Source organism: Drosophila navojoa, chromosome 5 (assembly GCF_054131105.1).
Source record: "Drosophila navojoa isolate 15081-1374.11 chromosome 5, UAZ_NAV_1.0, whole genome shotgun sequence".
Taxonomy (NCBI): Eukaryota; Metazoa; Arthropoda; class Insecta; order Diptera; family Drosophilidae; genus Drosophila; species Drosophila navojoa.
In genome coordinates, this window is record NC_142893.1 from 22,482,096 (window position 1) to 22,503,286 (window position 21,191).

A 21,191-nucleotide genomic window follows, 5' to 3' on the forward strand; every position below is an offset into this window, starting at 1 on the left:
ACAAATCGGTTCACAAAGCGCCAATAGAGCAAATTTGCATGCAATGTATGCATGCAGTATATACATATTTCAGTACATATGCACATAAATGTATATGTACATACACACACAAACAAACATACGTGTGTATATATTTATTTGCGTGCCACATAGGGCATCGAGTGGGCGAGAAGGGTTTGGGGCTGCGGCCTGAGTTCAGTCGATAAGCGGCTTGTGGTCAAGGCATTTATGGCTTATGGAATATGCCTAAGACGGGCAACGTAAGCCCCAACACAAACGAGCCGGCCTATCCAACTGGACCAAACACTCGGACGTAACGCTTAAGCTGAAAAGTAGGAAATATAAATTCGGAAACCACTCACACTCACACAGTCACGCACAAGCACACACGTAGATATGTATACCTGCATGATATGAGCTTTGAAAACAACAACGAAATATGAATTTTGCATTGCAAATTCCTCTTGCCAAAAAGCAAACAAATTCGTTACAAACTTAATTTTAAATGAATTTCCAATTGCAATGAAAACAAACAATTTTCAAGGATATCAAATATTTAAATTGATGTACCTGGTGACATTGAATAAAGTGAGAAGAATTAATTAAAACGGAAGACCAAAGTTAAAAAATAAATAAATAAAGAAATACAAAATATATACGAAAATAGGGAATACGACAAATTATGATTTATAAATAACCTTCAATACTTATTAAAAGATCTATTTAAAGAAAATAGTAATACAAAATCTGTCAATTTTTGTTGGTAGAATGTTAAACTTTTGAAGAGTCTAAAAGAAATTTTTAAGCATTTATATTTATAAGGAAGACATACTTTATAATAAATACGTTTGCCTAGCCTTGCCTGTCTATAAACAGCACTCGGAGCTAAAGCCTCGAAATGAAAAAATCATTCTAATCAGATTGCAAATGAATATGCATCTAAAAGTACTCTAATAAAGGGCAAACAGTTTCACTTAGATCATTTAACCCAAGTCAGCTCTAGCATCTTCTATCCATTCCGAGATGCATCTCTGCTGACCTACATTACAGATTAGCTCAGAGGCTGCGCGCACAATGTAAGCATATTATCCATTGATATGGCCAACAATAGACTTTCTATTTCTTTCTAACCTAAGCGGCTTTAGCTTGTCCTTAATACGCCTTCTGCATTTAGTATATATATATATTTTACAATATTTTAATGATGTAAAAGGTACTTATAAAGGAGCATACTAATCAGAAATTCTCTCGCTTAAAGCCCTTAGCAATTGTGCGTTGCGCTGCGAGGCCTGCTGACCTTTGACCTGTAAAGGCAATCCATTTGTTTTTCTATATTAATTATATTGATTGAACTGCACAGCGAGCGAAGAGGCCCAGAGGCAAGGAGCCTGGCAAAAATTAGCATATTGTATTTGCTGCGTCTGCAAATTAAATATTTATGCAAAGTGGTTAACGCACACACACACACACTCTCAGAAGAATCCCAACAGCAAATCAATTAGCGCAAATTAGCAGCAACCACATTTTGCGTGTAATTTAACTAATTCTGACTGAAATTTCCCATTGGCTTTTTACAGGGGCTTTGGCAAACAGGGATTCCAGTGTCAAGGTATGTAAATAGCTAGGGATCGAAGTGATCCCCCAATCTATAGAGGGCTTTATTAAACTTCGATTCGTTTACATTTACAGTCTGCTCGTATGTGGTGCACAAGCGTTGCCATGAATATGTCACCTTCATCTGCCCCGGCAAGGATAAAGGCATTGATTCCGTAAGTGATCCCCTTATATATGATGTATACATACAATAGAGTACGCTCCTAACACAAGCTTAACTGATTATATTTACTTAGCTTTAAGTTTGCAGCATTTTCATGTGTGTGGGCGGAAAAACTAAACCAATAACTAAATTCCAAATTGCTTTCAATACACATTTTAAAAGAAAGTAAATGCCTTTCACTCTCTCTCCTCTCTCTCTTTGCTTATGTGTATAGAAATATATTTTTCCATGGCACTTTTTGTTCTGTTGCACTGTCAAATTAAACTGTCATTTTGTCGTTTCCTTATATTTTGTTATTTTTTATTTTTCTTGAAAAATGCCCGACTCAAGCGTCATGAGTTGGCTGCTGATGCTTCTGCCAGCTCGGCTGTTGGCTTACCAAAATGTCATTTTGACTTTTTAGCATACCATGAATTTCATATTTGTGCTGGCCCCGGCTATAAGTTGTCCCCAGGGCAAAGCCGCACCACGTATCACTTGTCAGAGAGACGCAGAGAAATGCGACGGTTTACGATGATGTGAGGGTTCAGTTTATTCATGTTAACGACCAAAATATTAACTGCATTTATGTGACAGCAAAATAATTAAAATAGTATTAATAAAAAGCTAAAGCGCCTCAGCTGTTAGCTGAATGTAAGTAGCATGTAGTATGACGAACAAAGAGAAAAAATAATATATAAACAGGTAGATTAAAAATGTTTTGATATGAGATTTTACATTCATACATTTTGCATAATGAGTTAGTAGTAAACTAGCAGGAATTGTTGGAAAATGGTAAAATGTTATATGGGACATTAAAAGTTAGTAACAGCTTAACATTAATGTTGTACAAGAACTGAACCTAACCAATTGTTTCCGTAATTATGTGACAAAGTAGAGATGGGAATGATATGAATTCAGTGAATGTTAATTCTCATTAAACTGGAATATTGAAAATTATGAAGAATAAGAGTAATATATATCAAAGATAGTAGGAAATAAAATAGAAAGTAAATAAAATGGGAATCGAAATTCTATCGCTGCTCTTATGTATTTAAATGATCAAATGTATAAAATGAAATAAAATTGAGAATATTAGGGACACACCATAGAGATAAAAAACAACTTACAAACAATTGGAAAATTATTATGACACAAGAAAATCCGCCCAAAAATCCATATGAAAATGCTGTAAATTTGCACTAAACGAAAACAAGAATATTAATAGACTTAAACTTTAAGTTAAGTTTAGTTTACAATGTAGAACGCAATTAAAAAAAATAAAATTTATAAGATATAACAATTAAATACTAATCACAACTTGAACGTAAAATTAGTTTTGCTTGTTGTCCATTCAGCAATGTTTTATTGTCATCGTGCTCTGTTTATTTACCACAAATTGTATTTTGTATTTTCATGTACCAAAACAAACAAACGAAACAACATTTTTGTTTATCTATCAAAATCACATCGCTCACCATAAATATAAAAATATAATAAAAACTTACCTCGAAACTTGGGCACGTTACACGCATTCCAATTGATAACAAAAACAACAAATTCAAAACTGAAGGACTCACCAAAAACTCAGCACCATTTCGAACCATTCACATATGCAGGACCCACGTTCTGTGACCATTGCGGTTCTCTGCTCTATGGCATTTACCATCAGGGCCTCAAATGTTCAGGTAAAGTCAAGCGCCCCACTTCCAGTCTAACCCATGTACAAATACCCCAGTCCCCAAGACTTTTGCTGTCTCTTTAACTCTTTTCCCAACTAAACTATCGCTATGTTTATGCTCTGTTAAGGCGCTGCTAATGCGCTGTTAACGGGCTGCAAGGCCCTTAGAGCTCCTGCTAATTGCTTGCCCAACTCTCTAACTATCTCTTCTTCTATCTATATCCTCTGTACATATACTTCTATGTTTCCGTGTGCGTGATTGTGAGTGTGTGAGTGTGAGTGTATATATATATAAAACATTTTAAGCTAATTCCTGCTATAATCGTACATTAACTAACTCACAGGCCCCTAAAAGTTAATTATTTAAACCATTGTACAGATTTATGGTTTGCCTAAATACTTAGCTACCCCTATATATTATAACAAACCCCTAACTACCTGTGTACTATATATATATTTGTATATATCTAAGGCATTTGTAAGCTCCACCCAACGGCTTTGTGTGTGTTTAAATTTTTGGTAATTGTTTGAAAAAGTTTTTCTCTCTTTATTTTTCTGTGTGGGTGTGTGTGTGTGTGTGTGTATGTGTGTATGTGTGTGTGTGGGTGTATGCTGGCACGTGTCCAGGTCTTGTAACTTCCAATACATTTGCATAATTATGCAGAGCACGACCATGCAGGACATTGTATAACACAGGATGCTTATATCTAAATTGTATAGAGTTTTTGAGCCGAAATCTAATTAAAATTTCAGTGTTTGTGCAGGCTGTGCAGCAGATAAAAGCGAAGCCAAATCTGCTAAATATATTATTTTCCGTTGAAATATGCAAAACTCGTTCATAATGAGGTTAGCTGCCTCCAGGGCCTAGTGGGTATGCTGAGAGGGCAGCTTCTTCAGCTGCCTCTGCCCCTGCCCCTGCCTGTGTGGCTGCGCAAATATTTAATGCATTTTCGGTCCGCATAAATGCAATGCTTCAGCTGAGAGTTTTCCGAGCTTGCCGGAGTCAACAACAGTTGCGCTTTGTTATGTGGTTGGCTTTTCTAAATGTGAGTGAGTGGCTCAGCTGTGTCTATGTGCGAATCTACACAGAACGTATTTCCCAGTAGTCTAAAGTGGAGATATGCATTTCGTTTCAAACAGTCTGTGTATCAGCTTTCATTTCCGTCTCTCTTCCTTTCGCTACTCCGTTTTGTGCAGTGTGTTAAAGCGCCATTAGCTTAAGTGCTGTAATAGCTTTACATCTGAGCTTGATGCTAGATATGTTACAGCATCCTATATCTATATATTCTGCCAGTCGAGCTCTCTTGCCTCTGTCGGGTTTGCCAAATATTGCAAAATTCAAGGCTATGGAGAGCCAAGTGCAGTTGCTAAAACTACTCTTGTCAGTTGAAAGTTTTACAACTGAAGACTTAATTAGTATAGCCCCGCCCACACTTATCAACGACTAGCTAGCAAAGTGCTCTCTCCTAGGCCCCAAACAGTCTGTTTGTGGTAATTTACGCAGGCAAAGTCAAGTGCTGTTGGAGAACCTTGGTAAGTGCCCTCGCATTAGGTATTGTACTATGTATGTGCATGTATGCATGTGTGTGTGAGTCGACTCAAACTTGAGGTTCGGAATATGGCAGAGCTCTTAAGTGTTCGATTCACTAGTGGGGAAAATCGATGAGGCAAAAACTGTGAAACGAAAGAATTGAAAAGATGCCATGGCAACTATTTAGCGGACGTTCATTTTCTTTTGCTGTTAATCAATGCGTGAGAAATGAAAACGTATAAACGGAAATTGCCTCCGCAGAGCTGTTGCCGTGCCAGCTATACGATTGTAAAGGATTTCATCATACATTTAACCACATTTGCAACACTTGCCCGATAGTGCGGTACAATGCGAAACTGAGAGAACTGCTACTATGACGCTTCCCCATGTGTGTGTGTGAGTGTGTCTGTCTTGTTTGTAATAGAATCCCAGTGCTCAAGTGTTGCCTTTGTCCAATTTGAATCAGCCCTGTGATTGCATACAAGCATTGACAACCGATTGGAGGACGAAGCTCCGAGGAGAGGCCCCGCAAGTTGTACGATTTGTGGTATTGTTGTTGCAAATCGGATCAAATATATTTTGTTACGACAGACACACACCAACACACACATGTGCACACAAAGAGCGAGAGAAAGGCGACAGTTTGATAAATATAGCAATCAATTTATCAACAGTCGAGTGCTTAGCACCTGTTGGTCCTGGCGAATACATATATGTGCTTAAGAAACGGAGGTAATGGGACTTTGTCAAGTTGAATGTGACAGCGAAATAGTAAAGGCGAGAGGTGGATAGAGAGAGAAGGGGAAGAGAAAAGAATGTGAGAGAAAGGCATAAAGAGAAAGGAAGCAAATTAAGTGAGATGAAGGCCAGATCTGGCGAAAATAAAAGAAAGGGTAAGAGAAATAGCTGAGAAACAATTGTGAGCTAATATATGAAGGAAAATACAACAAATATTCTTATCGAGTGTCTTCGCTTTTACTCTTGAGACTGTCAACCACTCAGCAACGCATTCTCGTCAACTAAAGATGGCTCTTGAATTGCCATCGCCACGATAGATGGTTCTTAAATAACTATCGTCACTTTCGATGGGTCTCCACCTCAAGATGTTATTGGTCTGCTACAAGGGAGAAGGGCGGAACAATGAAAAGAAATATAAGAAAATAAATTAATGAATTAAAACTGAAAAATGAAGAGAGCATGAAAATCATGAAATGAAATTAAAAGATTCAATTAAAGGAAACGAACAAAGAAAAACTTAAGTAAAATAATAAAGAAAAATACCTATAGTTACTTGAAGCTGCTGAGCTTTTTGAGCAACTGTGGCCTCCATCATATACGAAATTTAATTCAAGGCCCTTGTTTAGGGATTAGATTAGTATGTCTGAGTAAAATTTTTAATTGGTTGAGAGAATTTCTTATAGTAAAGCAAAGAGAACTTAGAACATGTATGCAAAAAGTTCAACCCAACAAAGAGTATAATCGATATGAATATATAATATATTTGGTATATTAATAAAGAAACCCGGCCTACATTGATGCAAGCTTATAAGCTTCGGGATTCTCTTTTTGATTAAATCACAATACAGTTACTGTATCAAGCTGACTCTCCTCACTCCACTGTGAGGGCATTCAGAGTTTGAGCTGATCAACTCAGCATTTCTCCTACGCTTATTCGATTGATTTGGCAAGTTTGCAATTTGGCAATCATTTGTCGATTTAATCAAATTGAATGCAGGTGCCAACAAGTTTTGGGGCCCAGCTATGAAAAATCTTGGCCCATTGTCTGGGGAGTCTGAAATCAATTTGTGCATTTTATTGCCTACACACATGGGGATGTATGTGTGGGGGTGGATGTACTTGAGTGTGTGTGGGTGTGCGATAATTTGTGTCCGTTGGTGGGGCGGAAATTGAATACGAATCTAGTTTGTACTGAGCTGTTTGATTTGCTTGATTGGTTTTGGCTCATCTGCCAGGGGAAATAAATTTGAGCAAGTGATGGCATGATTATATATACATAAATGTGAAGGTGTGTGTGCATATGTGTATGAGATATGGTTCTTATCGTGTGCATAATAATAATTTATAAATGCAAGCCAAAACTCTCAAAACATCACCCTTTAATATGTGACCCGTTATACGATTGTAAATATGTGTTTGTGTGTATGTATGTGAGTTATATACACTGTGTAACGTCCTTGAATTACTGCAAAATGAGCGCTCCAACTGATGCTGGGCCATCGCTGGCAGACAGCAGATACAAAGCTTACGATAGCGAGATAGAGCGCAGAGCCAGATGAAAAAGGGCGTGAGGTCGTAGGGGGCGGAGCTGGGGAAAGCAGGAGGCACCAGGCAACAGTTTGCAATGAACAGGCAGCAAATTTGTTAAGTGACAAAAAACGCGTGATAAATTGCTGCAAATATATTTTCCGAAAATTTGCTTTTTAATGCGATGCGAGGCACGTGACAAAACGAGCCATGTGGGCGTGGCACGCGAGTGTTATCTAAATAAAAATTGTGCTAAATATGACAGCAGGCCGCATGTGCGTGTGTGTATGTGTGAGAGTGTGCGCGTGTGTGTGTGTGTTTATGTGGGTAGCCTACGTGACGCAGCTGCGAAAAGCTGACCCGTGCAACATGCAATAAATAACAAAGTGAGAGCTCCCAGCAAAGTTGATGCCACATAATGAGGCATGTTGCGCGCTAATAACTCAGCTCACTTCCGGTGAAAATTTAAAATGTTTCTGTTGAGGGCAAATATCAAGCTTTAACATGTTGCAGGATATTTGTTAGGCATTTGATCAAGTTTAATATACAAAATATATAATATATGCTTGTTCTTAATTAACTTCATACATGTGCTTAGTGTTCCTTTATTATGCTCAAAATGTGGGTTTTAATCAGGGTTAATAACAACAACAATATTAAAATCCAGTCGGGAAGTGCATAACATTAAATATACATTTCTTGTATGCGAGTTTCGATTTAGATTAGTTTTATAAATAACCACATATTTTGTTTTTCAATATTTAAAAGTGAGCAAATTATGTATTTTAATATATCTGGTCTTCCCTCATAGCAAACACCTTAAAAATTTATACAAAAAATACTCACAGCTAATTCTATATCTTTTATATTCGCATATATATATTTTATGCCACAACTTTTTTAGAGCTTTTATGAAAAATAGTTTTTTACTGAGATTTTCCGATATGTTTTAAAAGCTGTTAAGCAGCATAAAGTTTTCTCTCTACTTTCTTTCTCTTTGACTTTCTCATTATTTTCTACAGCTTAAATACACTATAAATTTGCTTTTTATTCAGCTCCTACATATAAGTCTTTGCAAATTAGAGTTTTCGTATATCCCTCCACTTCTCTTGAAAAGTTTCCTTCAGCAACTTTTACTTGTCTTCTTTAACTTTTGAGCTTGGCACACATTTTGAGCGAAATCCACTTGGGCATTCTAAGGGAGATGAGTTCCTTTTATGATTCGCATGCCCATTTGCACAATACGTAAGCGCTTTCACTTCAAGGAACTCTACAATTTTAGCGAAATTTCGAGTTTCTAACATCCGGCGAATGGCTGTTAATGCCACCTGTCGAGCTGTGGAGCTGTGGAGCTGGTGTAGAGCCAAGGTTGGTAGCACAGCGATTGGCAATTGCATTTTACCTTCAAACAAACTTGCATACAAGTGCATTTAATGCAGAAGCAAACACACTCGCATGCACAATCGCACACATTCACACTCACACAAATACCCAGCCTTGGGCGCCCGCCAAAGTATGCAACACTTTTTGTGCGCGTGTCCCTGCCAGCCGCAGCAAGGCCAACCACACAGCACACACCACAGACACACACACACACACACACACACACACACACAGCAGACAGCATACAAACATACACATACACACACACAAGCACACTTACTTACACGCCCTTCCTCAATGCCCTTTTGTGGTCTTGTGTGTGTGCTTTTGCGCTTTGAGCTTTGCACTTGGATCGGCTCCATTTTGTTTGTCGAGCATCGCTGCAAGTTGTTGAGCCTTGTAAGACTCACAGACAACAACAACGACGCCAACAAAAACGACAACAAATGGCCCAAAAACTGAGCGCTTGATACTCATGCATGCGCATAATAATATCTTATGTCCTTGCCCACTTTTAAGAAGTCGCCTTGAAAAGAAGCACACAAGGATAAAAAATAAAAAAATAACTAAGCACAAGAAAACAGCAAGCGTCGCAGGCAGAGCACGTGTGAGCTGCTGATGAGTTCACGGCACCGACATTGCGGGTTCAAAACAGTTAGGCAGCTGCGCTGACCAGTTGAGGAATACCCTGTAAATGAAGAAAATGTAAATGGACTAAAATTTGTTCTTGAAGAGCTCCTACAGGATAGGTGACTGTCATATATACCTTGAATATTTTTTCGCTCCTCTGTTTAGATGTGTCGACTAAAAGTAACCAGTATACCCTTCCTCACTTTTACAGAGACAGCTTTATTTATATATAGAATTTGTGGAACGAGTTGGTATATATATGGAAGTGTCTTCTAAGAATTTTATTTATGAAAACCTGGTGCACTTATCTGGTTTGCACAGCAGCTGCAGGCGTCCCTCTAAAAATATCTCCCTTAAATGCTAGGGTATAAACGAGCTGATGCACATACTTGTTTAACGAGCTTCAGCAATGCAGTGCATCCATACACATATTCTTATTATGATTGTTGGAGACCCTCTCAGCTACATGATCCTCGCTAAAGGTCACAGCTCGTACAGGGTATCATGCATGAGCTTATTCTAAAATTCTTGAGCTCTTCGTTAGCTTCTCATCCAAATACTCTACAGTATCAACTACTTGCCTACTGCCACTACAGGGTATAAGTAGGCCTTAACCCCTGTCGAGAGTGTGTCATTGTCCTTCTGTGTACATAAAAATGAGCGTTCTTTAGAAATGTGTGTCTTTGTGTCTTAGTGTGTGTGAGTGTGAGTGTGTCTGTGTCTGTGTCTGTGCACGAGTATCGATGCTGTTTCTTAGAACGGATTAGGCAACAATTGTCTGTTGTTTGGCATTTGTTGGTCTCAGCTTTCGCTGGGAAAAACGTATAGGAATTACAAGAAAAAACACATAAAAGTACAGAGAAAACAGAAATTGTTATTTATGTAGCCAATGGGGCAGAAACGCAAACACTATTAAAGCGTGCTCCCAGCTCGGCTAAGCACAAACAGAGCTGTTCACTTGTTTGGCCAAAAATCGCTACACTTGTGCAAGTTGGTTTTCTTTTCGATCAGAAACTTGTTGTCAAGCACCCCGTATACCCCGTCCCAAGTTGAAATTGCACAGCACATTCACCGAAATCCACAAGCACCGCAACCCATGACCAATATCCATATCCATAACCATCCATAACAATGCGTCCATCTCCCATTGCTCTAGATATTTAAGTTGATTTTGTTTTTCATTAACTATGCTTTGGTGTTTGTCTTGGAAAGGAAACAAAAAACCTAATCCGAAAATTAAATATAATAATATTTAATTTATGATTCATAATTGGCAAAGCTTAAGTTTGAAATACTTTCGTTTTGGCTGCAAGTTGTTTGTTATGCTTTAGAGTTAAATGTACGCGTTTATAGCGAAAAACCTGCGTTAATTTTCCATTAGCTCTCTCCAACTGTTCCAATTCTCAGGCACACCAGATGCCACACAAATGGCATAACGTTGCCTTCCTGTCGCCGATGTTTTGCGATCATTGCGGCTCGCTGTTACACGGCATCACGCACAAGGGTCTCAAGTGTCGAGGTAAAGTCTAACCGAAGCTCTCTAATCATACTCAAAGAGGCAAGCGGGCGAGGAAGATCGACGATGAGAACCCTCACTCGCTTATTATATGTGTGTATATGTGTGTGTGTGTGAAAGTTTGGGCTAGAGATGCGCGTGTTAGACATTTTACTTTTACTATTATTTTAATTATAATTACCATTGTGACCAAAGGTTGTTAACAAATGTCTAATTGTTATTATTTCATCACGGAATGTTTACCAATAAAAGTAAAAGATTTATTTATCCTCACTTCTTGGTAATACAAAAAATCAATATTCGGCGTATCTCTAGCCATGTCTTTAATATTTTATTGCGTAGGTGTTGGCTAAGGATGTGCGTGTGCCCGGATTGATTATATATCAAATTTTTTGTTCGACTTTTCAATTTTCTAACCCACATATACATTTTAACTTGTGATATATATTATTTTTACTTAGCATCTATTAGTTCTGGCTGTTTATAAGATTCAGAAATGTGACATTTAAAATTAGTTATACTTTGAGTGCCTGACCTTATAGACATTGTAGTCACTTTTGGCATGGCTATCCACCAGGAGCCTCTTGTTTCTATTACCAAAAGGATACCGAGACTAATTAAAGAAATTATTATACTAATATTTTATATTTTTGTTCCAGTTTTTAGTATTATTTAGCTTATTTTTTTTATTATTTTATTCCCTTTTTTTTTTTTTTTTTTTTAGATAAATTACTTCTTTTAATTCATATTATGATTGAACTCCCTTTGGTTCAAAATTATTTAAAATGTCTTTAAAAAAAATGTAGTTTATAAATTGGTTCGTGTCACGCTGGCATCTCTAGCCCTACGTCTCTCTGTTTAGCATCTAAGCAAAGCGCCTGCCGTCTCGTCTGTTGACTTGGCTTTTATTTTATTTTGGATTGTTGCAATTTACAATTAGCAACGCTTTGTTCCGGCTCAAGTGCGCACTTGCCACGCTCAGTGTGAGTGTGTGTTAAGTGTATGTGTGGGTGTGTGCGTTGGCTAAGTGTGTGTGTGTGTGTGTGTGTTTGTGTGCGCGACGTACTTGAGTTGCTGTTGATGTTATTGTGATTGTCGCCATTGCGCTGTTGTTGTTGACAAGTTGCCGCCCCTGCATGGTGCCACGCCCATGAGTCTAAGTCTAATGCATTTGTTTACTTGCACTTAGCAGTTTGTTGTTGCTTGTTTTTGGTTGTAGTTGTTGCACCTGCATTTGCATTTGGCTGAGAGAATTGCATTGCCGCCACATGCTTTTTATCAAATGGAAAATGTTTGATTTCAACTGGCCTTATTTTAGTTAATTGTACTACTTAATCTAGTCCAGTTTGTTTGTTTTGTTCCGAATTTACTGTGACTTCAAAGGGGAAAAAGAAAAACGAAATGCGCAATTTTCCGAATCATTTGTTAGACGGCGCAAATTGTTGCCTTAATATCCGGTTTGGCCCCTTGGCAAACAAATAATTTACTTACGCCTCATTGGCCGCTGGCCAGGCAAACACAATACGAGTACAACCAGAACCACAACAACAACAAGCAAACAGACAACACCACACACACACTCGCATACACACACACGCACTGGAAAAAGAGCCAAGCAAACAGATTGCGAATGGAAATGTAAATGTAAATGTGGCGACAGAAAATCCAACAACAATAAGCCGCAGTCAGTGCCGGAAGTGCGTGTGTATGTGTGAGTGTGTGTGTATCTGTCATTATCGAGCGCCAATTCTATGCATCTATCTATGTATGTGTGTGTGCGTGTCATTTGCCTTAGTTTAATAACGTTTGTAATTCTATTGGAATTATGTATTTGGGTTTTGCCTCATTTGCGACTCTGAATTATTTAGCACACGCAGGGAACGGGAGAATACGGGGGGATATAATTTATAAGAGATATATCTCCAATTAATTGAATGTGGTAATTACAACTGTTATAAAATTAAGTGCTTAATTGGCAAACAGAAAAGGCCAAATGGAAAATGGAGATTTTAGTTTCAATGGAATATCAATAAGATTATATATGTGGGATATCAATATTTAACGATTTATTATAGATTTTAATTTATTTTTTATTTTAATTAACTTAAATAAAAAAAAAAAACAAATATTAATTCAATGTAATCATACAAAACTTTTGAGCAAAAAATGATAATGATAATAAATTAAACATAACAGTTTAGACACACTCGGAAAATACAATAGAATATAGTATTTAGTAATAGCATGGCTATTAAAACCCATTATCATTACCCAAACTCCAAACCTCTGGCTTGTATAGCTCAACAACACAAACTACTGCTTACACTTTCAGAGGGAGAATGAAAAACTGAACTTTATAATTACAAAATATAGTCTGAGGCAAGTCTTTAGGGCAAAAATTATTCTAAATACCAAAAACCAACTATGGAATTTCTGATGAAAAAGATTATGTGGGTTGTTATTTAGACCAACTTAAAATTCTTAGAAAAGGATGGCGAAAATTGTAACTTAAATATGCACTAACGAGTGGAAAGGACATTGAATCAAACAAGTAGCTAAAGGAATACCCTGTACCAAGTATATTTAGTTGTATAATAGAATATATTGTTTTAATTAGTAATTTTAATTGAACTATTTTAAAAGCCTTGTGTTCTTTGTTACATATACCGATTATTTTACATGTCATACCCCATGCTTGCAATGTTTTATAGGGTATTTACAATATATAGAGTCCATTACATGAGCCTGCATATGTTGCTATATAAATAAATAATTTTACGCAAAAAACGGGCTAACACAAAACTGGGCCACATTAAAAACACAGCACACACACACATACAAATACAGACGCACACACACTTGTTGGCTGGCATTTGGTTGCCACAAAATGTGGCACGCTATGGGAAAACCTTCTTTTATTTTGCTCTCTTTCTCCTTTGTTATTTGCTCGATGTTGTTGTGTTTTTTGTGCGCCGGACAAAAAAGGAAATAAAAACTCTTCCATATTTTCATTAAACGCAACACACAGACTAACCGTACTGACCAGCCTGCCACGCCCACGGCCCATGCCCATGCCCAGTGCCGAGTCAGCTTGCGGACATCAAAAAATGATTACACTTTCTTTTTTATCCCCATGCAACAAGCGAAAGTTTCACAAAATACGTATACGCCACGTGCGCCTCGGCTGTCAAATGACGGCGTTGCAGGCATCCAATGGCGCATACTTTTCATAGCGTGTGGGGGAAGAGGGCGCGGCAAAAGGGTAGTATAGTAAAATGTCCCAAGTAATTTTACACATGAGTAGCAAAGGCGGAAAAAGAAAACGCAAGAAAAGCGAACAACAAAAGCGAAAAATGCCATGAAATCAGCCAATGATGCAGGAAAGGCCTGAAGGAAGAGCAACAACAAAATGAAAAAACAGTCCAAAAGCCTGACCATCATATGTCCCATGTGCTGAATGTGAATCTGATGAATATGATGATAATGATAATGAGCGGTCAATTACGGCCATCTTCATTAGTAAGCATAGGCACTGAGAGACTGACAGATTCTCTATTCTTGCTTATAGATAGAAATGACGAAGAGGCAGTGAACACGCCTGATAATGATAATAGCCAATAGATGAACTTTCGGATCAAAACTGTCTAGCACGATATAAGCGTTATTAGCGACAATGATAATGAGGTGTGGATTAGCACACATAGAGAATGGAAATCAAGACTGAGAGATTAACTTTTAGATGAACAGTAATTCATTACATAATTATTATTATGTTTTTTTTTTTAGTTAATTTAGATACCAAATTAATTTGAGTATTATCGAGTAGGACAACGTTTATGAGGAACTATAAATATACAGCAATTAAAGATATATTACATTTATTTATTTCGATCGATTTTTCTATGAAAAGTAATGCATTGGTATTCCAAAGCTAACTTCACAAAAGAATTATATAAATAACATAGCAAAAATTGAAGAATATTCAGTACCCACCCTCCCCTTGCTCCACACTTGAACAGGATATTCGAAATGGGATTTGCGTATTAAACACTACGGTTAGTCGAGTTCTCAGCGTTGCGAGTGCAAAGTGAATTACAATTCCAATTTTGCAATAATTTCCAATTCAATGGGCTTCGAGTAGTGCTTGGTGCTGTGGTAATCCTCTTGGCCAACTCTTCCCGAACATATGCGGGTGTACATGTGCGTGCATGTGTGTGTGCATGCGCATCATTTCCATTTGCGACATGTGCGCCTTGAACTATGCAACAGTTTTTGTGCAGCGCTTCATTTCCCGTTGCTTTTGCCAAATTGATTGCGAATCGCAGGCGACAACACAAATTGGCGTTGATGTTCTATCTCGCATACGGGCGCGGGCCATCTGTGCGGTGTGGGCGTGGCAATAGGCTAAGGGCAAACAACGAGGGGCTGAGTTTATTGGATTGGCGCGCTGATTGATAACTGGGAGCAGATGGCTGCTGACGCTGTGAAGGACTTTTTACATACCCTCTCGCTGAGAGTCCATGCACTCTGCTGGCAGCTTGCAAGCTGTAGAGAAAACAAGTCTGCCAGCCTACATAGTTGCTCAGCTTATGAGTGTTTGTGTCTGTAGGACATTTGGACTTCGGCTTGCCGAAGAGAAAGTTTGTTTTGCCTTTTTTCGTATTCAATGGGCCTTTGGACTGTGGGGTAAGTACTTGAGCTATATCAAAACTCGCTTTGTATGCGTGCCCTGTTGCGTGTCCTGTAAGCGTGCGTGTGTGCGTATGTGTACGAGTATGTATATGTGTTTGTGTGTTTATCCTTGTCTCCTGTTGCTTTTCCTGCCAACGAAATCACTTTCAATCTATGCTGTAACTTCGTCCACGACTTGACCATCTATTTCAATGTTTGCCAAGTGGCCTCTAACAAGCGACTTATCTTTATTCCACTACGTGACCCATGAACTGCGACCTGCCGCCTAAACTTATTTAGCATGCGATATGAACGTCCACGCCCGCTGCAAGGAGAACGTGCCCAGCCTGTGCGGCTGCGATCATACGGAGCGACGTGGCCGCATCTATCTCGAGATAAATGTCAAAGAGAATCTCCTCACAGTGCACAGTAAGTACGGTCAAAAAGCGACCCCCAATTCTCGGCGCATAACGAGCAGCAACAGCTCTCAAGTGTTTGCCATCTCCCGTCGCAGCGATACAAATATAAAGCGCTTAAGTTTTAACCAATTATGGCGCCCAACAAGTTAACCATAAGCCTCCCACTCGCAACTTTACGAAAGCGGGCGGATAGCAGGAACGTAATAAAAATTATGAAAAGCTGTCGCAAAGTTTTCTTTTCTTTTTTGAACTAACAAGACGCTTAAAATGTCGGGCAGCTCTGCCTCTTCCGCTTTTCATAACTGTGAGGTATTACACTCCCTAACAGGTTTACATACTTCCAGCTATTCAAATAATTATTATTTCAATGTTTTCTTTTGATGACCTAAGCTTTAATAAAAAAAAAAACACCGTTTTTTACATTATTCTAGTTAGCTTAGCTCTTAGCTAAAAATAAAACAAAATTCTTTTCTGCCCACTTAAGATTTCATTTGGAATAAATTTGTTTTTGTGAAAGTTAAAGACAGATTAAACTTGTGTCTTAGAATTTGCTTGGCTTCTTAGCATCAATTCCAAAGGCATATTCAAGTAGTGGCATCAGTCAGTTTATAATCTTTAAGTAACTTTTTCAATATCAAACTTTTGAAAAATTAAAACAAAAGCCTTTCATGCAATTTATGCTCACTCGGCTGCCTAGGGCCTTGGGTCTGACGATAAAACTAAAAGAAGCCTCAGTTATTTATTTAGCTCACTGTTTCAATTCAAAGCCTGGGCAGCATTGAATTTAATATGCAAGCCTCCGCAGTGCCTTGGGGAGATGGGAGCGTCCCTCAGCTGAGGCGCTGGCAAATTGCTTATGATTTGCATTAATTCATTATGAAGAAAAACTCTCCACACAATATGCCACATAATGAATACTAAAATGCAGTTGCTAAACAAAAGCGTGTTAAAAATATCTTGCGCCAAGGCAGGAGAAGCGGGAGCAGACGAAAAGCAGCCAAGGCACGTGAGCAATAACAATGGCCAGGATAATGCGCTGGCATATTTTATTGAATCTCGCGCTTGGAGTGAAACAAGAAGAAAAAAAACTCTGTCTATGGTCACGTTTCTGCTTGCAGTCAAGGAGGGTCGCAATCTCATACCCATGGATCCCAACGGCCTCAGCGATCCGTATGTGAAGGTGAAGCTGATACCAGATGACAAGGATCAATCCAAGAAGAAGACGCGCACGATCAAGGCGTGTCTGAATCCCGTGTGGAATGAGACGCTTAGCTAGTAGGTTCCACCTGTCACCTGTGCGTTTTCCGATAATCCAAGGCTCTATTTTCGCAGTGATCTGAAGCCCGAGGATAAGGATCGACGCATTTTGATCGAGGTCTGGGATTGGGATCGCACTTCCCGTAATGATTTTATGGGCGCCTTGTCCTTTGGCATTTCGGAGATCATCAAGAATCCCACCAATGGCTGGTTCAAGCTGCTCACCCAGGACGAGGGCGAGTACTATAATGTGCCCTGTGCGGACGATCAGCAGGACCTGCTCAAGCTCAAGCAGAAGCCGTCGCAGCGCAAGCAGCCAATGATGCGCTGCGACACACACACACAATCACAGTCCAAAAAGGACATGATAAGGGCGACAGACTTCAATTTCATCAAAGTGCTGGGCAAGGGATCTTTTGGCAAGGTAAACTAAGATTCTCTTATTTTTCACTGAATTCCCTTAAGACTTTCGACTGCTGCAGGTGCTGTTGGCGGAGCGCAAGGGCAGCGAGGAGCTGTATGCGATTAAGATACTCAAAAAGGATGTGATCATACAGGACGACGATGTCGAATGCACCATGATTGAGAAGCGTGTACTGGCGCTGGGCGAGAAGCCGCCGTTTCTTGTCCAGCTGCATTCATGCTTTCAGACGATGGTGCGTATGCGGGATGTTGGGGTAGAACAATTATTAACAATTATTCCATCACGCAGGATCGTCTGTTCTTTGTCATGGAGTATGTGAACGGCGGCGATTTAATGTTCCAAATTCAACAATTTGGCAAGTTCAAGGAGCCCGTTGCCGTGTAAGTAAAAGTTCTCAGTCTGTCAAGCCGAATTTCCAATTTTCCCCTGCTTTCTCACAGCTTCTACGCTGCAGAAATAGCGGCTGGACTTTTCTTTTTGCATAGCAAGGGCATTTTGTATCGGGATCTGAAGCTGGACAACGTGCTCCTAGATGCGGATGGACACGTGAAGATCGCCGACTTCGGCATGTGCAAAGAGAACATCGTGGGAGACAAGACGACCAAGACCTTTTGCGGCACACCAGACTACATAGCGCCAGAGGTGAACTAATTGAGTTGAATAGAATACAGAAAATCAGAATTATCCTATATGCCAATTATCCGATATGCAGATCATTCTCTATCAGCCGTATGGCAAGTCTGTGGATTGGTGGGCCTATGGCGTGCTGCTCTATGAGATGCTGGTGGGTCAGCCGCCCTTCGATGGCGAGGACGAGGAGGAGCTCTTCGCGGCCATTACCGATCACAATGTGTCCTATCCCAAGAGTCTCAGCAAAGAGGCCAAAGAGGCGTGCAAGGGCGTAAGTAGCAAAAGGAGATCGAATGAGAATTATATATGTATGTATATCTAACGTCATTCAATATTCTTCAAGTTTTTGACCAAGCAGCCCAGCAAACGTTTGGGCTGTGGCGCCACTGGCGAGGAGGATGTGCGTTTGCATCCCTTTTTCAGACGCATCGACTGGGAAAAGATCGAGAATCGCGAGGTGCAGCCGCCGTTCAAGCCAAAAATTGTGAGTTGAATTCGGTAAAAGTATAATATTATATAATTACTTTACTTACCCTTCTGCCACAGAAACATCGCAAGGATGTGTCCAATTTCGATAAGCAATTCACATCAGAGAAAACAGACTTGACGCCCACGGACAAAGTGTTCATGATGAACCTGGATCAATCGGAATTTGTGGGCTTCTCCTATGTGAATCCCGAATATGTTGTCAGCCCATAAGCAGATGCAGATCCAGATGCAGATACAGATGCAGACATCGGGAACAGGCAACCGGAAACAGGAAACGGAACCAGCGAGTTGTGTCGTCAGTTGATATTAATTCTTGATGGAAGCAGAAAGGAAAAGGAAAATGAAAAGACACCATCATAGTTACTTTCCGTTGTTATTATGTCATATCGTAAATTGTTAACTATGCTAAGCGTAAGCAATATTTTGTTGATTTTTGTTGTTCTTATTTATTGCTCATTTAAATCTTTAACTAATTGTTAGGCACTCATGCACGTACACTAAGCTTTACTATGCTCGCGGCATTTTCATTTAGTTTTTAACATCAAATTCAATCATTGTTAAGCATTTGCTACTCATCAAAATATCAAGCCAAAAAAAAAAAAAAAGAAAAAAATCAAATGAAAGTAAGAAATTCTAAATCGTGTGCAATAAAAAATTTTATTTTATATACCATTACCCAACGCTTTTCTCTCTGCTGAAAACCTTATACCGAACTAAGGAAAACTTTTACCCTCTCATCAATTTTCCATATTTCGATTTTCCAAACCAACTTTTCCAACTCAACCTTCCAAATTTAATTTTAAATTTAGAGTAAAGTTACAATTAAAATAATCAAGGAATTAAATAGATTTTGTCTTTCTATTTTAAACAAACATCTCGATGTGAAGACACAAATTTAAAGCAAATTTAAAAATATATCACATGCCCGACCTAGCTCTGTCTCTTTGCCAATCTGTCAGGACTTTCGCTTTTCTTTCCTTACACGCATTTCGCAATTAGATGGAGGATAGAGGATTTTAAACGTTGTTCGATTATAATGTTCGCCCCTGCATTATAATCAAATCAAAATATGCGTTTAATCAGCCTTCACCCACACAATTTAGCATAGGAAGAAACTTTTCTCGAATTTCCATAGCATACTTATGTGCGCATTTTCCATTTTTCACTTTCGACATTTTTGAGGGTGTGTATAAATATATATTAAGCTATTTAAAAGCAATGAAAACACAAACAATTTACATTACTTATTTCATTTCGCATAAGCATATATAATCCGAATATATATTAACATATAAACGGCATAGAGTCTCAATGTACCATAATAAATAATTATATGAAGAACAAATGAAGGCAAAACAAATTGCATAGCAATAAGTGGAGGCTAAAACAAATATTTAAGTATAGTCTATTAGTTTAATCAAGAAGAACAAGGACAAAAATTAACAAACTTTTTGCTCTTAACTGCGCTACCCAAAAGTCTAACTATAGATGGGATATGCCTAGATGATGTATACACAGATATCTATGGGTTGAAACTTTAGTACCTAACTAAAAGAAAACTTAGCAGCTAAAAACTACTGTTTAACTATTGAGAAAAGACAATCTACTGTAAGCTTAATATATATATATACATGTATATATGTATATCAGACACTTCAGCTACCGAAAGGAATACCAAAAAGAAGATAACGCTAAATAATATTACTTAAAATTTAATTGCAAATAGATAATTTTGTGTAGCGCTACCTAAGCTAAGCTTTTGTGCCTCTCTTTCTTTCTAGACGCTTAAATGATTCGAAAAACTCTGAAATTTTACGAGTTTAAAAGCAAAATACATAAAAGTACATACATAGAGCAAATATTGATATTCTAATAAAAATATATAATTATATGTGAAGAGAAAGTCGTCTAGAAATTTATCATATAACAACTCAGTAGCCAAGCTATGTGCTAAATGCTAGGGCACAAACACTAACAACTAAATTAAAGTAGTTGGAAATTTGTTTAAAATCTAACATAATTCATATAAATACATAAATACATAATATATACGCGTATATAAATGTATAACTCCGAACTTGAAGCATTTAACAAAGAGTTTAATTCACAACAGTCAGATATCTAATATAAATCGTAAGAAGCAACATATATAGAATATATATATAAATAAATTTTGTGACTACATATGACTATGACGAGTACCACTTAAAGTTCAAGTTCAACCGAATGTACTCTTCACATAGAAATTTGCTCGAATATTATTAACACTATATATTTACAATATGGAAGAATATGATATATATATATATGCATATATATGTGTATGTGTGCGTGTGTAGTACGATTACTAAATACATAAAATTAATTGATTGATTACTTTAATAAATTTGATGGCAACAAAACAAAATTTCCAAGTCTGTTTAAAATATTGAAAATATGTATGCATTAACATTTAATATTTAACAGTAAACATTTAACATTTAACATTAACTTTAACATTTAGATAACAATTAATTTTACTATGAAACTATACAAAATG

The 21,191-nt window shown here is 38.0% G+C and overlaps 1 protein-coding gene across 9 annotated transcripts in view; it reads left to right on the forward strand.

Moving 5' to 3' along the window:
- The window catches only part of Pkc53E (Protein C kinase 53E), a 31,280-nt gene extending 11,211 nt beyond the window's left edge, over nucleotides 1–20,069 (forward strand). For 6 of the 9 annotated variants that reach the window (XM_089262479.1, XM_089262476.1, XM_089262478.1 and 3 more), the window contains 12 exons: nucleotides 1,578–1,609; nucleotides 1,690–1,769; nucleotides 3,330–3,444; nucleotides 15,734–15,862; nucleotides 16,971–17,127; nucleotides 17,185–17,533; nucleotides 17,592–17,765; nucleotides 17,822–17,913; nucleotides 17,974–18,175; nucleotides 18,246–18,434; nucleotides 18,507–18,647; nucleotides 18,710–20,069. In XM_089262479.1, coding sequence (XP_089118605.1) covers nucleotides 1,578–1,609; nucleotides 1,690–1,769; nucleotides 3,330–3,444; nucleotides 15,734–15,862; nucleotides 16,971–17,127; nucleotides 17,185–17,533; nucleotides 17,592–17,765; nucleotides 17,822–17,913; nucleotides 17,974–18,175; nucleotides 18,246–18,434; nucleotides 18,507–18,647; nucleotides 18,710–18,862 — 1,813 coding nt within the window. In that variant the 3' untranslated portion in view covers nucleotides 18,863–20,069. Of the gene's footprint in view, nucleotides 1–1,576; nucleotides 1,610–1,689; nucleotides 1,770–3,329; nucleotides 3,445–10,653; nucleotides 10,766–15,733; nucleotides 15,863–16,970; nucleotides 17,128–17,184; nucleotides 17,534–17,591; nucleotides 17,766–17,821; nucleotides 17,914–17,973; nucleotides 18,176–18,245; nucleotides 18,435–18,506; nucleotides 18,648–18,709 lie in introns of those variants that run through there. The other 3 variants (XM_018106558.3, XM_018106561.3, XM_089262480.1) reach the window with 2 other exon arrangements.
- The last annotated feature ends 1,122 nt before the right edge of the window (nucleotides 20,070–21,191 follow it).